Source organism: Numenius arquata, chromosome 8 (genome assembly GCF_964106895.1).
Source record: "Numenius arquata chromosome 8, bNumArq3.hap1.1, whole genome shotgun sequence".
NCBI lineage: Eukaryota > Metazoa > Chordata > Aves > Charadriiformes > Scolopacidae > Numenius > Numenius arquata.
In genome coordinates this window covers 42,738,789-42,755,910 of record NC_133583.1, presented here as the reverse complement: position 1 = coordinate 42,755,910, position 17,122 = coordinate 42,738,789, and the positions used below count along the sequence as shown (strand labels likewise).

At 40.3% G+C, this 17,122-nt stretch overlaps 1 protein-coding gene across 2 annotated transcripts in view; it reads left to right on the top strand.

Annotated features, from left to right (window-relative positions):
• The first annotated feature begins 1,486 nt into the window (after positions 1 to 1,486).
• Positions 1,487 to 17,122, top strand: part of SLC44A3 (solute carrier family 44 member 3) — a 40,025-nt gene continuing 24,389 nt past the window's right edge. Inside the window, exons 1-9 of one of the 2 annotated variants that reach the window (XM_074152709.1) lie at positions 1,487 to 1,522; positions 1,772 to 1,879; positions 4,346 to 4,488; positions 5,078 to 5,214; positions 6,584 to 6,677; positions 8,213 to 8,382; positions 8,956 to 9,045; positions 9,665 to 9,789; positions 11,380 to 11,566. In XM_074152709.1, coding sequence (XP_074008810.1) covers positions 1,496 to 1,522; positions 1,772 to 1,879; positions 4,346 to 4,488; positions 5,078 to 5,214; positions 6,584 to 6,677; positions 8,213 to 8,382; positions 8,956 to 9,045; positions 9,665 to 9,789; positions 11,380 to 11,566 — 1,081 coding nt within the window. In that variant the 5' untranslated portion in view covers positions 1,487 to 1,495. The remainder of the gene's footprint in view (positions 1,523 to 1,771; positions 1,880 to 4,345; positions 4,489 to 5,077; positions 5,215 to 6,583; positions 6,678 to 8,212; positions 8,383 to 8,955; positions 9,046 to 9,664; positions 9,790 to 11,379; positions 11,567 to 17,122) is intronic. The other variant, XM_074152710.1, reaches the window with a different exon arrangement.

Here is a 17,122-nt window from a genome sequence, read left to right as displayed (position 1 = left end):
CAATGCTGAACAAGACAAGACCGGTTAACTGGCTGGAAACTAAATGCTTTAATAAATCTTTTGTAAGACAGGTTTTTTAGAAATCTTTCCTGTCATGTTATCTCAGAACTGCTTCTTGGGGCAGGGGGTGGTAAATTTAAATTAGAATTGTACTGAGGTCTGTTAAATCAGTTAAAAAGTCAATTTCAGAAACATTGCGCAAATTCACTTTTTTGGAAAATGTATTTATTTCCAGTAAGCTTTAGAAAGACTCTGAAGTCCTCTGGGGCAGAGATTAATTCTTTTTTTTTTTTTTAAATGCCAGTTTCTGATATTACCAGTTTACTTCCAGCTATGCGAGTTTGTCACCAAAGTTTAATTCAGCATTTTCACTTGAGAACTGAAATAAGTTCTTTTTTTCTAAGCAAAACCAGCCTAATGCTCTGTCTCCTGTACAAGGTGGACCAATTATCAAACAGCTTTCCAAAATAGCTTCACTTAAATTCCATTTTATTGCAGTTGAAGATGTTGTATTACTTCTTAAAGAGGACATTTTTCCCATTGACTGTCAGGAAGGGAACAAAAACATACTTTTAATATCTTTTCAATTTGCAATATTAATTTCCTCTAGATTATTGAGCTGAGCTTAGAGAACATAAATAAAAAGACAACAAGGACAGCACTGAGAAAACAGGTTATTAAAAGCGGCTAATGATTTCTGCATGGTTGTTCAGCCTGGAGAAGAGAAGGCTCTGGACAGATCTTATAGCAGCCTTCCGGTACCTAAAGGGGGCCTACAGGAGAGATGGGGAGGAGCTCTATGGGGGAGTGGAGTGATAGGATGAAGTGTCACAGTTTTAAACTAAAAGAGGGGAAATTTGGATTAGATATTAGGAAGAAATTTTTTCACTATGAGGGCGGTGAGAAACTGGAACAGGTTGCCTAGAGAAGTTGTGGATGCCCCATCCCTGGAGGTGTTCAAGGCCGGGCTGGATGGGGCTTTAAGCAACGTCGTCTAGTGGGAGGTGTCCCTGGTTGGAACTGGATGATCGTTAAGGTCCCTTCCAACCCAAAAACATTCTGTGATTCTACGATTCATCGGTCATGCAGGTTACAAGCACTGATCTAATTTCTTGTGGTTATTCCTGTGCATACAAAATTCACCGGGACATCCATAAGAGGTAATTACGGTCTGACATTAACATGTCAGCGTTACGGCAGTCCCCGAGCGCTGCCTGCCCTGGACAAAGCCACCCCTCCAACTACCCAGGGAAATTAACTGTGCGAACGTAGGGCAGCCGAGCTCCGCCCGCTGCCGTTTCGGGAGGAAAGCCCTTTCTCCCCGCAAAGGCGGCGGCCCCGAGGGCTGCGGGGGGAGCGGCGGGGGCTGGCAGTGCCCGGCGGCAGCGGCGGGAGGAGCTGCCACCGCCCGGCCCCCGGCCAGCCCGGCCCCGCCGCGGCCGCCCAGCCGGCTGCGCCCCGGGACCGCCCGCCGCCCGGCCCGGCCCGGGGGAGCATGGAGCGGCGCGGGGGCCGGCAGCAGGTGGGTGGCGGGGCCGGCAGCAGGTGGGTGGCGGGGCCGCGCCGGCCCCGGGCGGTGCGGGGCGGTGGGAGCGCAGAGCGCTGTGCAGGAGCTGCGCAGCTGTTGCGGGCAGAGAGCTACCAGGTGTTTGGCGTTTTAAGGGCAAGGTTATTCGCTTTCAGAAATCTCAGTCGTTTGAAAGTCGATTTTAATGTCACAGGAAGTTTGTTGGGTTTTTTTCCCCCCTTTTCTTTCTTTGTTCCATTTCAGGATTCTGGAGATAGTGTTTCTGAACTAAGGGAATGGAGACCAGTCATTTACAGGAAGTGCACGGACACTTTGTGGTTGCTCCTCTTCTTTCTTTTCTGGGCTGGTTTGGTAAGCATGCTTTTTTTCTGAAAGAAAATTGAGATCCAAAATGAATGCGGTTCTGCACAGTGGTATACTAAATCTAAACTGAAATTACCACAGGCATGGGGTGGCACTGGGACAGATCTGACCTTTGTGGTGGTGCACCGCTTTACTGCAGTCTTACACCAACGTTTAAGTTCTGACCACATGCTTGAGAAGCCATGCATGTCAGGGCTGGGTTATTTAGAACTTGCTTTTTTGTAAATTAGTCCAGGCTCTGACTGAGCACTTATTTCTACTTATTCATTTTAGTCTTGTTATCTTGCAACATGTTGGTCTGAAGTTAGATCAAGTCACAGTCTGTCCCATGCTTAGGACAGCATGTAAGCTTTTGGCAACAGGCTTTGTCTTTCTTAAGTAAGAATATCTTTTTCATGATATGTCTGAGGCTACTGAGGATTCTCATAAATACACTATTAATCTGTTTTCAATTCAATGCCTAATAACTCTTTTAATGGAAGCTAATGCAGAGGAATACATACACATTTTCAACACTAAATAAGCTGAACTTTGTCAACAGGAGAGGTTTTTTTACATGCTGTCTTATGCTTAGTGCTTTGATCAGTGGAGGGAATGCGAAAAATTAAACCTGTTGAACAGTGAGGATTTAGGATTTTTGCTTGTTTTGTCTCACTGTTTTTATTGCTCAGTTTCTGTGAAATAGCTTATTGCAGACATGCATTTGTTTTCTTTTCTTCAATCTTATTTTTAGAAGATGAAAAAAAATTTGGTGACGCTGATTTGTTCATATAGTGAAAAAAGTTGAAACTGCATTAGGAACTCTGTGGAAATGCTTATCACTGGCATTTACAGACACACCCCTCCAGCAGTCATACAGCCATCTATTACTTAACAATATTTATGGCTTTTATCCAGCATTCTGCGCTTTAAAAAAAAAATCACACGTACACAGTATTTGCCATACTGATGGCCATCTTTAGAAGGAATGCCATAATTTTTCTGAAAGCATATTTCAGGTTGTGTTACAATGCCAGCTCATTTCTCCTTTTTCTTCTGAGAACAATTTAATTATTAACAAATATTTGCTATGTAAATAAACTGGATCTGAAAATATTTTGTTAAATTTAGAAAGTATCACATACACAAGTAATATGTCAACTTTAATTGTGGTGCCTCTGCAGAGATCTCCATATTGAGACTGTATTAACATGCATTCATAATTTGAAATAATATTTAACTAGTTACACTGCAAACGTATAAGGGAAAATGAGACTACACTGGGGACTAAGGAAGCACGTACTTAGATGTTCTTTATGAGACTCGGTTTTTGCTCAGATCCCATCTTTAGACACAAGTGTTAAATGTAGAATAACAAATAAAGGCTCTAAACCCTTTAAGAAAGCAGCTGTGCTGGATCTGATACCTGCAATCTGTCTCCAGCACAGCTGATATTCAGCAAAGTAGTAGGGGTTAATGTGGGACTGAGAAGACTTGCTGCTGCCAGCAGTTGGTATGTAGCCACAGAGCTGAGTGGATTGTCCTCGGTGTGTGTAGAACGTGGTTTACAGCCCATGGGACAGAGGAGATGATTGAATCACTGAATTCTTCAATAGCTGGAGTGCTGTAAATAAGCCTTCGGATAAAGCCATGCCCAGGACTTCACCAGCTTCCCAAAAGAATTACTGCTTCTTGGCACATGAAAAGGTTCTTTTGAAGGGGCATTTTGGCCTCATGGCGTAAAGGAGCAGGGTTTAAGCTGTATTCCTAGGCAAGGTGTCTTATATTGACTAGGGGTTGCTGCTACTTGGTCAACAGAGATGCTTAGCTGCCCCTGGGGTTTACAGGGAGCCGATTTGCTGGAGCTTTGATCCGGCAGCAGGGCATCTAAAAGATCAGTGCAGTGTCACCAGGTCCACAGTGTGGCGCTCTCCAGGTTTTTCACATGCATTAAAGAATTCATCTTCCTGAAATTTCAGGTAACCTGCATTTTAATTATACTTCATGTGCTTAAAATATACCTCTGATTAAATTCACTAGCAGCTGCAAGGACTTAGCATTTCAGACTATATATTGCCCAGGTGTGTCTTGAAGGGCACCCTGAAAAATGAGAAGCAGTAGGCATGTGAAGAATTGCCATTTGAGTGACTTTGCCTTGTGGCGCACATGAGCTTCAGTGGAGGCAGTGTTTAGCACCTTACTACTGCTTTCCTATTATTTTAATTAGGACCCCTATCTTTCTTCTCCTGTGATACTCTGCTTAATTTATATACTTTCAGCAATAGACGAGGGAGGGCTCTAAGGAGGCAATAGGGCTGAACTCGTCCACATGACTTGCTCCGGCCTTGTGCAGAGGGGTGAATTTTAGATTTAACTGTTTGCATCTATAAGACAAAAATGCACGGATTAAAAGGATTATTTATTGAATGGGAAGGAAAAGCTATTGTAGCATGATTTCACATTATATTTTAACAGATGTTTATAACTGGCTATGCTGTGATGGCTGGCGCCGCAGAAAGACTTGTGCTTGGATATGACAGCTTTGGGAACATATGTGGTAGGAAGAACACTCCTGTAAAAGGGGCACCCCTTTCTGGACAGGACATGACTAATAAAAAGTAAGTACATCAGATGATGTCTAAATAAATCAAATGCTTGAGAACTTAATAAGATTCACGTCTTCTAGTTGTCTATCATATACATATGTGTATATATACATGCTTATATTGAAAGGCAAAAAATAGGTGTGAGAATGGTGCAAAATAGTGAGTGAAACTAAAAAGTTAAGATATAATTTGAAAATGTGCTACATTGTTATGCTTTATGCTGCTGCCTTCTAAAATAAGATCTTAAACAGTACTTTGGCCAAGCCAGCAGTCATTCTGTACAGCAAACCTTTGTACTTAAGTTACATGTTGAAATTCCCAGTCATTCCATTAACTCCAATGAACTACTCCTTGTAGAATGGCACCCACCTTGGCAGCTTCTGATCCCATTTAAGAACATCAAACAAAGTGTAAAAATGTAGCATATTCTCAAATGGCTCCTTAACTTCTGACTGCAAACTTCATTTTTTGCCAATATATGTGTAAAAAGAGATTCATTTGCTTTGTAGCGCTTTAAAAAGATGGAAAGAAGGCTCAGAATTTAAACCTATAAAACCCAGAAATCTTGTTTTTTGAAAAGAGGATCTTTTTTTCTTTCTAGGTATGTGTTCTTTCTGAATTCATGCAGCCTGGAAATGCAAAGCCTCAAAATCAGTTCAGTTTCCTTGTGCGTGTCTAGTTGTCCACAAGAGCAACTCAACTCTTTGGAAGACCTCCAGAGTTTTGCAAGGAATAATGGTGTGCAACAGGGAATATGAATATCTTAGTGTATCTGTAGAACAGCTGAGCAACTTTCACTTTGTTATTCTTCTGTTTGCTACGCTAGGGAGTCATTTCTTACCATTAATTTCCTGAGCAGACCATGGCAACAGAAAATAAAATGTCTTGTTTCTGCTTTAGTTCAAAGCCATAGTTTCTAGAAATGTTACCGCTGTCTTATGCAAATTCAACAGTTGTTGATTAATTCCTGCACCATGCTGAGATTATCCAGCGGAAAACTTGCTGCTGAGAATGACCTAGTGTAGTTTGGTGGGGGTGCCAATAGGTGAACAGAGCTCATATGCTATTTGAGAAACTTGTTCAACTGGTTCTTTTAAATTTAATTAAAACTATGGTGAAATCATAAATTCCAGAGACACACAAGTGTTTTTATCCCTTTATACATCAGATCCCAAAGTTTGCTATTCGTTCTATCATTTTTTTTTAAATTTTATTCTGGTGTTCAAGATGGATATGTCAGAAATAGCTGTTGTGCAAAAGAGGCAGCTCCAGTTCATTCATGTCCAACATGTAAATAAAATAAGCTGTAGCCTAACCCTTATTCCATAGGGTATGCATGAACTGCAGACCATATGAATATTAGTGGCTAATTTTATTGGAGGTCAGAATTCCATTCTTTCTTGTTCTGTTTGTCAAGGATTGCTATTAAAATTGATAACAGTTGTTTTAATTACATTTTGCGGTATTCTACCATCATTTGGTATGTACCGAAAGCTGCAAACACCTGTGATACTATATGGGTATTTTCAGTGTAACTGAATATAATTGCATGAAATTCCATCTACACGCTTCAACTGCTTGCATGTTTATCTCGAGGGAGAGGGCAGTATTGCATTTTGAATGGCTTGAATGTGTCCAGCCTTTCTTTCCCAGAAGAGTTGTAAAACAGAGCAGAGTCTTATTAGCAGAGTACCTGGTAATATTTCACCTAGAGCCAAAAAAATGTGGATTTTCTGGATACATACATAGTCTGTTCTAAATCACGAGGGGCCTAGTTCCTTAGGCTTTTCTGTTACCTTATTCTAGAGCTGAAGTCTCACACTGTGGAAAAAATAGTGTGCTTGCCCTCCAGGAAGATCAGTAAATGGTAATTATAGCTAAGTCTAGAAGGCAAAAGATTCTGCAGAGGTTGCTTTAGATATACTCAATTAACTCACCTGTTATTTACATTCCCACTGGAATATCAGGGATGAATACGGCCTGCTAAGGGATCAAAGCAGAAATGTAAACAAAACCTAATTGATAATGTGTTTTTTCTCTAAAACTTTAACTGATATTAAGTTACTTTTCTTCTCTCTCCTTTTTTTTTTTTTTTTTGCCTTCTTAGGTTCTTGTCTTTGCATTTACAACCTGAACGTTTCCAGTTACACACTAAATCCAAAGGCAGCTGAGCTGTGTCCCGCACTGCCAGTTCCACCGAGGTAAGAATTACTGGGTACTCTACAATACCCCTTGAGTCCAAACAGCTTCTTAAGGACTGTTACTTCCTCATGCTTTGTATTGAACTTGGTGCTTTACAGTCAGAATGGGTTTGCTCTGTTTATTTATTTTTGTGTGTGTATCCTTATGAGCCTGTGATCGTGCCAGTGTCCTGTCCCACAGAACAAGCATGGGCTGCATTCCCTCCATTCTTCTACCCTTTAGTGATTTTTTTTTTTTCTTTTTTTCCTCTCTAAATCTGGGGAAAAGCACTCCATATGAGGAGCAACTTATCTCCTGCACAGACTTTTGTTCTCTCCCCCAATGCCAAGGAAGAAGAGCTGTGGTCTCCAGCCTTGCTTATTATCCTGGACCCAGAAGTTTCCATCAGAATCATTTTGTAGCCAGCTGGCTTGAAGCAGAGGTCTGTGGATAGCGCTGTCTTTAGCATTTGGCTTTGTGAGTCAAAATCCATAAACCCATGCTTTTAAATTCCACTGTGTCATGAAAATACAGCAAAGAACTGGAATCTTCACGTTTGCAGAGCTAAGTCATCTGCTCTGAAAAGGATAAAAAGGGGAAAAAAGCAAACAGAAGAGAGCAGGAGACACACAAAAATGTTACATACAGTGGTTCAAAGGAGAGCATGCAAATTGATGAAAAAATATGGCATGTTTTACTTTATTTCTTTGACTTTTCAGGCTTTTTTTTCTGTTTGGCAAGGAACTCAGCAAAGGTATTCATATTGCACAGTGATATTTCATAGCAGAAGCAAAGCTAGTCAGAGAAGTTCTTTAATGTTGATGACATTAAACATTAATGTCATCCTCTCCTTTTTAGGTATGACTGTGTCTTCGACTGTTGTAGTGCAGCATTGCCCAAGTGGGACAATAAAATACATTCAAGAAGTTTGTCTAGGAGTGCCAAATAATTTCATATGTAAATATTTGGTGGTGTTAATTGTACCTTACAAACATTGTTTTGATGTGGCTTTTAGAATGCTTAAATATCACAAAAATGATGCAAAGCATTTGTGGTCTGGAATTATCTACATAATAAAACAAGGTAGTTTTACAGCTGTGTTAGCATGAGTTTAGGTTTTACATAAACACATGGAATCAAAGCAGGTGAAGCCAGACTGGAATGGGAATAGGAGCTGCGTGCTGATGGTGATCGAGATAGTAGTTCATGTTTTCTCCCAGGCTGATCTTGAATGGGTGTTCTGGTACAGTGATACAGGCATGATGCTTCTAGGAGTTTATTTGGCAGATGAAACATAAAACTGCCATTTGTAATGGCCCATTCCCATGCCCAGTGCCCTCTTCTGTCAGACCCCATGTGCAAGGTCCCCCATCCAGCGAGGATGCCTGCCAGGTCACAGATCACACTAGCCAGCTGTGGCTGCAAAACTGTGTTGAGGATGCCGGTAAGGAACTGCAGAGGGCTTCAAAGAGAATGGTGGAATGGATCTCTGTGGATTTGAAACTGTTTGTCCAGTAATTAATATTTTTTACCATCTTTGTTTTTAACCTTCCAGTAAATCTTTTCCATTATTTAATCGATGTGTTCCACAAAATCCCGAGTGCTATTCCAAATATGCATCTGTCTTAATAAGTATGGTTAATGAAATGGATGTTTTTCACCGAATTCTGAGTGGAATATTGGCAGGAAGAGATACTGTGATAGGACTGAGTTTCCTTGCACTAGGTAAGGTTATAAATGAGAAGTGAGTAATGATATTCAGTTAAAATGTGAGGTTTCAAATGTTATAAAGTTAATATATTAAATTTATATTTTTAATTTAAAAGTGATCTTTTTCATATATTCTGGCCAGAGTTGTTTTTAAGAAAGAGTGATAGTGTTTTATCACGAGGCATTTAATAGACTGATGAAATACAGCTATATGAAATACCAGATTCTGTGTTTCTTAATATGATCACATGCCTCAATTCAAGGGACGGTAAGAAATTGTTGATGAAAAAAAAATGGCAACAGCATGAACATTTTAACTTAAATCTTACACAAAATATTATTGAAAAGCTAGGAATTCCCAAGGTGAAATATTTTGGTTACAAGCTCATTATTAATAAGTTATAAGTAACTGTGTCTTTTAAATATTAAAAAGGACTCCAGGTTTACTAAATGCTGTTGCTTTTGAGACCACTGTTTAAAAATAAAAGCCCAAATTCTGCAAGAACCTTAAATTTATCTTAAAAGTAAATACAATATAAGTTAAATGGGTTGTAACACTCATAAAAAAATATTTTGTATATTTTTCAGCCTTCTCTTTTATAATGGTTTTAGCCTTCAGATTCATTCGGACACTTCTGGTCCACACCTTGATTGCACTGGTGTTGTTCGGGCTGTTATGTAAGTATATTTACCTTTTAGCTTAGTAAAATAGATCATCTGAGGAGGAGAGGCAGCTGAACAAACAGCTATCCTTTTGCTCCATGGCCATCCTCAGTAACCTTAAGCTTACCACAGCCATTTCCAAGCTGAGCCCTGCTTGCCTTTGGGTGCCAAAGTCTGGCTGTGCTGTTCCGGCTGCTGAGTGTTGAGATGATGATGATTTTTGTTTTTTTATAGATGCCTGGAAACAAGAGTTCTTTTGGCAGATGAATGCAGTTAGGGAAACGCTACTGTTTCAATGACAGTTTAGTGAAGTTTTAAGTTGCCTACTTTGGAAAGGGAGAGCTATAGGAATGTGTCCAGCTGAAGCTTGTCATTCCATAGAAGTTAGCTTTGTATCTCCTTGATGAAATTGCTTGCCCAAGCTTTAGTGTAACTGCAAGAAAACCAAATGTTCTGCTGCAGTTTTAGCTCAGGCTAGCAGACCATGTCCTGAGTTTTCCCGGTGATCCCTGGTGCTGTGCCTCTCTGCAAGGCAGCAGTATTCCTGAGCGGAGGCTGGGCTGGGCGGAGGACGAGCGGCTGGGGAGGCAGCCGGGCAGCGCTGCCCACCTTCACGCTGCTTTTCTTTGCTCAGTTGTCTCAGGTGTTCTCTGGTGGCTCTATTATGACTACAGGAGCGATCCCAGCACTGAATTGGAAACAGAAAAGGAAAATGTAAGATTTCTACTTGGATATGCTATCTTCTCAACAATAGTTACTGTAAGTACTGTTTTACCCTAAGAAAACTTGGACTGCAGAGATTCTGCAACAGTAAAAATAATTCTTCATTCCTTTCACATTTGAAAATGAGAATCAATTACAAGATCTGCTTGCGCTCGTTTAAATAGTTTTATAACTTCATTGTGAAATATATTTGTCAGCAGAGGGCTCTGGCACACTTAAACCCTGTACAAATGGTGTTAGCATTGGTGCTGTAGAAGTGCAAGAGTTGTGTTCCATCCCCATTCTTCTCTGCATCAGCTAAATGGAGAATCACTGGAGAGTGAGAAGAGGGGCTCTGGCTCGATATGAACCTGAGATCTGTGGATTCAGCCTACCCTGTCAGTAGAAGAAAGGGGTGACAGCTCTTTTAGACAACAAAAGGGGTAGTGAAGCACAGGCAGCAGTGTCTAGGCCTCAAGTTGTGGGGTTAAATTCTACTTTTCTCTCATTGACCTTGTTTTCCAACAGAAAATCTGAGTGTGGCTTGCAGCTTTTAAAGTGATTTTTTCACTCTGATGTTGCAATGTTAAAGGAGTCATTGCTCAATATGAGTGTACAGACAATTTGTACTTCACGGCACATTTGTCAAAGTGATTGTTCTTCTGTTTTCTTAAAGCAGAATAGGATCCGTAGACTGGAATTCACCAGATATGAATAGTCTGACTGTTTACAGTGACAAATATAAATGTCACAGATCAGTTGTTTTTTTATATCCTCTGTAAGTTATAACCTTTTTACTTCTGTTGATACTAAAGGGGTAAGAAAAGGTTCCTCTGTATCCACGTGTGTTCCAGTGCAACTGATTGTCATTTGCAGAACTGGGAACATCCACTGCTGCAGGTCACGTTTCTCTTCAGAGCTGGTGGCTTCTTTCTAGAGCAGGCAAGAAAACTAGTGAAGCAGCTGCCACTGGTTGCATTTATCACTTTATAGATTCCGACCTCTCTTATAATTCCTGTTCATAGTTCCTTGTCATGTACAAAGAACTGGGGACATTGTGTGGATTTTGATTCAGGGTTTTGTTGTTGTTGTTTTTTTTTTTTACTTTGGAAAAAAATAATTTATTTAAATGAAGTTTCATTTGATGTCCGCTTTGCTTCCATACGTACACAGCTCTCACGTTAGTTTATTTGTGCTACTGTCCTTTCTGCAGAAAAGGAGTGATCCTCCTACCATCGTGAACAGTGGCAAGCTGACCTGAGTAGGAAGAAAGTTTAAATGTTAGACATACAGGGCACATGAAAGCAATGTGTTGTAGCATATAAAGTACATTTGTGTACTTCACACAAATGTGTTTTGCATAAAGCAAAACAGACTGTTTCCATTGGATGAATGACAGTTTTATGAATCCTCTTTTGTTTTAAAGAAACAGTAGTAGTAATTTCAGGAAATCAGATTTTAATCCACAGGCTCTTTGAGGATATAGACTATGTCTCAGAAAGCTTTTCCAGTGCACAATAACTTTGTGTAAAATGCCTTGCTGTCATGTCTTTGTGAAATCTGTACCCCCGATCCCATATTTGACAACTCTGATGCTTTTCTTGCAGAAAAAACCCCAACAATTTGTCTTTTTGTTTCCTGTAACAGGTTGTTCTGCTTTCCCTTATACTTGTACTAAGAAAGAGGCTTCAGTTCACTGTACAGCTCTTTCGGATTGTTGGTAAAATCATAGGCAGAATTCCTTTCCTCCTGTTCCAACCACTCTGGACCTTTCTGATTCTCATTGTGTTCTGGCTATTTTGGGTTGCTGTACTACTTAGCTTAGGAACTGCAGGTAAGTATATGCTTTCCATTTTTTTGGATGAATGCTATCTGTTTCCTAAGTTTGCTGCTTAAATACAGGACCTCCTGGTGTTAGTGTACAAAATGTGGGCTAGCATTGTTACAGACCTGTGTTACTCTTTCCTTTTTTTTTTTATTTTTTTAATTTTTTTCCCCCACTTGTTGGAGTCTTCAACATTACCAAACTTATGTGAGTCATAGCACTAGAGAAGAGAGATTTTTGCTCCTATATATGGACTTTAGGTTTTTTTCTTTCTCAATTACTTAATTTATGATTAGATTGTGGTGGATACAGTATATGTTTGATGTATTTAAATGAAAAAAAGTAACAGGAGGGAAGAGACAGCTTTTAGTGCAGTTGCTATGAAATGAGAATGTTAATCTCCTCTGACTATAAACGATGTCCAAGTGTTGTGGAGGCAGAACGTTGTTTCTGAGTGGTAATTTAGTGACAGCTGCTGTCATTACTTAGACTGGTACAACAGTATTTGGATTAATTCAGAGGTTCTTGCAGTTGTAGGGGATGTGCTCTGTAGAGCATAGTCAATCACTATGAAGGATCTACAAGAACAGATTTTGAGTATGGAAGTGGTATTACTGAGGGACATACCACTATAAGATCTGTCTTTGATTGAACCAGGGTGATTTGAATGCTGTCTCCTGGCCCAGCATCATGCCATCCAAGGGAAGGTGAGGTTGTTCTTCTGTGCAACATCACCCAAAGCAGGGAAGCTAAATTGTGTAGCTCTGGGGATAACTCCTCCCACAGACATCAGCCTTTGGACCTAGGAAGCATTATGATTTGGAGGTTGGATTTTTTTCATTTTAAATTTCTAGGGCCACTGCTAGGACTCAGTTATTGTCTTTCGGGCCTGAGCCAATGCAGAATTGATGTGGAGAGACGCAGTTGTTTGTCATTCCCATATTTATTCATGGGTCTTCTATTTTCTGAGTCTTGGCAGGAAAACAAAACACAGCCTAGCTCTTCAAATGCTTATGTGTTACCATTTTATCCCATGTTTCCACCACCCCTTGAGTTGGTGTCTGCAGTAACTCTGTACAGACTTACAGATCCCTGCTAAGCCAGAAAAGCCTCCAGGCTTTCTGTAGCTGAGCCCATTTGGCAAAACTGGCAGTATTCCCCACCTCCATGGGTCAGGTACCTCGCTCTTCTTCCATCACAACTGCTTCCTTCTCAGTCTCACCCTGTTAGTTCTGGCTCTGTATAAGACCCACTTCACTTGTAACATGAGAGTCCGTCTGTCTGAGTCCATGCCGGTGTTGCAAATCACTCACCCATTGCTTGGGCTAGAGTAGGATCTGTTTCCCTCCAGCTTTCATTGGAGAGCCATGCAGGTTTACCAGGTTCTCTCTCTTTCTGCTGCCTTTCCCCCAGTAGCTCATGTCTGTCAGAAATGGCTGCTTGAAGCACTTGTCTGGCTGATAACCTACTTCTCCTGCAAGATGGTCCAACCTAGCAAGGCAGAATATCCAACCTACAATCTCTTTGTGAGTTGTTCCTGGCTGACTAAATAGTCAAGCAGATTCACTTTGCCTTAAGTGTCATGGATATTCCTTCTCCACACTCCTCTGAATTGGATTTTCCCTTTATGGATGCAGCATTATGTGCTAGACACAGCTTTGTGTGGGTGTTAGCTTCTCTGCAAAAATCTTCATCCCATTTATGCGCCTATCTGCCAGGCAGCAGTAATTTTCAAACTGGCCTTGTGGGGCACCTTATCACTGGTTCAGACCAGCCCCTTATAGAGAGGAGCATCACCTGAGCTATCAACCGTTTGTTTCATGCACGTGCTTGGATCAAATGCAATAAACGTTAACTATAGTAAATCTAGTAGCAGGTGAATAAAATCAATGCTAAGACACAGATATGCTAAATATATAATTAAATATATAATTAACAAGAATCATTAAAGGAAATATTGCATCCTTTATGTTAAGCTGATCTGGCTCGTTACCCACAGGAATATTCACTGGTGTTCTTAATACGCATACATAAGGATGTGAAGCTGCCCTTATTAAATCTAAATTTAGAAAATGCCAGCCGAGTCTGTTGTATTCAAAAGCTTTTGGAAATGCAGCAAACAGAAGAGTAGAAATATTTTAGCTCATATGACAGAAACAGCTTGATGATAAGTGCAGGATAGGGAACCAGTCAGGTATTTCCTGGATGCTTTTACAGACTTTGCAGGAAAGTAGTGACTTGCGCATTGTATCCGAAAGCAAATTCCACATGTCTTCACAGGGAAATAAAACCCAACGAAAACTGCCTTTGAGAGGCTTTTTATGCTTTTTCCATGTTGTGCCATTTTCTTTTGTGGGTTATGATGTCTGTTTCCTGTTAGACATTTCCATTCAACGTTTTTTTTCTGCCTACTTGGAGAGTAGGATTCAAACAGTTTATGACCTGCTGTTACATTCATAGTGCAGCACACGTCTTCTGGCTCAAAGGTATTTCATTTTTTGTCTTCTTCATAGCATAATAGGAATGCTGATGTTTCCAGCGAGTGATACAAACAGCACAGTACAGAAGGCAGCATAACCTCGCTGCACAGATGTTAAAGATTCTAGGATGCTCTCAGTTTTGGAAGAATTGACTTTTGGCAGATTTAGCATAAGAAGGGAAGGTCATTTGCAGTCACTTAACTGTCAATATATTGCTCATATGAGGAATCTAGTAAAACATACGTTTTGACTGAGATCTTCTGCCAGGATATTTTTAGTGTAGATGTCAATCCTTGTAAGATTATTCTGTTAACAGTTAGTGTGTTAATATTTAGAAGAGAATGTGTGTTTGATAAGTAAAATCCAAACCCATTCTAAGTTACAGCCTAAGCATGAATGCAGATAGCAAAATGCCGCTCTACGTATTCAATTATTTTTCTTATAAAATTAATAGAATTGAGTTTTAATCATTTGTATTTTTTATTATTATTTTGTTAAGCTGTCTATGTTAAATGGCGGCTGCTGTTATCCAACAGGTGTAAACGGAGTTCTTAACAAAGTCCATGGGCTAAGGGGTTTATGTAAATAACAAGTAAATGACCTGCAGCAGCGTCAGCGCCCACTAGATGCCGATAAAGTAGTGTGGGAAAGTTTCTTCTGAATCTGCTCAGTTGTTTACAGCTGCTCTGATTACAGAGTAACTCCTCCCGAGAGGAGTTTGAACACAACAAAGGCAATTGTAGCCTTTTAATGACCTGGGGAGGTAGTGAAGGATTGTTTTATCCAGCTCTCAGGTTGAGGAGATTTGTCGAGGTGATACAGGAGGTTGGAGTCAGCAAGAAGTATGATAGTTGTTTGGATTTCCAGACCTGTACTCTACCTCAGATTTGCTTTGTAGTTCAAAGCTTGGACAAATGAAGAGTTGACTAGATTGGGTTTTGAGAATATTCCTTTAGCTTTTATTTCAAATTTTCAACCCAAATATGAGTCCTCTGATATGCTGCCTGCTAAAATCGTTCACAGTAAGGTAGCTTGTTGGGGGTTGTTTTGCTTTTCTAGGATGGCTAGTACTTACACAGCCTGTAAAAATAAATAAATATAGTACTATATGGTTAATAATGCATTGGTGGAACAGCTTGGTATTTTCTACTATTTTTCTATAATCACCCTATAAGTGGAATACGTTTCTCTTGACTTTGATTTTTGGAGACTTTTTGCAACAGCTGAGAGTACTTCTCTGAAGACATCCCAAGATAAGCTTTCTTTGAGCAATTTTTCTCTGATGACAAATAGTTTCCTATCCTGGATTCAGTTTGTGGTTTTCTTGTTTTTGACACTTTGACTTTTTATTCTCACAATTATATTTTCTGGGGCTATGCAGACTATATTTTAAATGCAAATACATCAAGAAAGCTGAAAAAATGAAATGTTTACAAAGACACTACTCTTTTTGTCTAATACAGAGAGATGGCAAGTGAAGTTGGCTTGCTGCTGTGCTGCACCTGTTCTTAACATTTTCCTTGCATCTTCACTAGTTACATATAATATTTATAGTGTCTCTGCATCTTACAGCTCTGGAGTACTTGATCCTCACTTCAGCTGTGGTGCACCTGATCGTTATGTGACTGCACAGACACCTTATTTACATCCCCTCCAAAAATTGGTGTTACTCTGACAAAAGATTAACTTCTTGGGAACTATAGAAAACTATAGCCCACACTTGGAAAAGGTTCTTATGCACATGACTAACTTGAAACACATGGATAATCCTATTAAAATCAGTGGGGCTACTTATGCATTTTAAGGTAGGCACCTGCTTAAGTACCTTGGTAATTCAGAATGTATAAGATCAGCAGAGGTGGAGTGAATTCCAGAGCTAGAAAACTAGGGGAAATGCCAGACTCCACGAGACTTGAGACAGCACAAACAGTGGCACCAGTTACAACCATTAGCTGGCTAGGAATGGAATTCAGCTGTGCTTTGGAAAAGCTGATATGTCTGAGGGTTATTGAGTCTTATTGCTTGCTAATTTGTGCGGCATTTCACTGCAGAACTGAAGTGGCCAAGTGGCACAGCAAAGCATGTCTTTCAACTTTCCAGCATGCAGGAGCATTTATGCATGCGACATAAATACTGTAATGTGGGATGAGAAGGCAGTGTGAGATTTTCGTGTAATGAAGGTGCATCCTACAGGCAAGTGAGCAATAAAACTGCCACATAAAGATGTGCAGTAGCAAAACCAGCAATAAAAATCTCTTTCCTGTAGGGTCCTTGACATTCCAATTACAGTCAGCTAGCTTAGCTGTAAATACCACTGCATGGAAAAAAGCTAAATAAAATAACACAATAAATTATGTTACAGGAAGCATGAAGATTCAGTGTATGATGCCAGAACCTTTCCTCGCTTAGCACTGGGAAGGACCCATCGTATTTTCATGTTAACAGGAACTGATAAACAGGCTCTCGGTATTTTCTGGTCAGTGGCTCTTTGTTTCCTATAAGGAAATTGCTGAACTAGACTTCCCAGGAATTTTTGTCCTTTACAGAAGCCTGCTGCTCCAGGCATCAGGAAAACCTTGCAGCAGCAGTTATCGAGTAAGAGCATCTGAAAGTGCCCAAATACAGCAAATGGTGCTGCATGCGCACACTGACTTTTGTCTCGTCGCGTTGCTGTGTGGCTGACATTGCGGCACGGCGCCGGGCTGCAGAGTCGGGTGGGGAAGCTCTTCTGAATTCTGCTGCGAGCACTTGTGCCTGTTTGCATTGTTAACAACACTTCTTTGAAGTATTTGCAGCAGATCAACGTCTGTACTGATCAGAGGTTTTTAGATTTGGCAATTCAGCTGTCGGGACTTCGGTTCTTTACTGGCTTCTTGATGTTATCACTAAGATTGTACAGTACACCAGAAAGATTTGTGATTGTGTGGTTGCAGAAAAATATTCTGTTAATAAAACAAACCATATTTCGAGGCTTTATTGAGGACGTTCAGCTTGTGTGAACAGAGAGATCACGGTGGAGTGGTGAGGAAAATGGCATATACTTCTCTCAACAGGGTGTCTAGGATAGCTTTCAAGTTTATCTGTG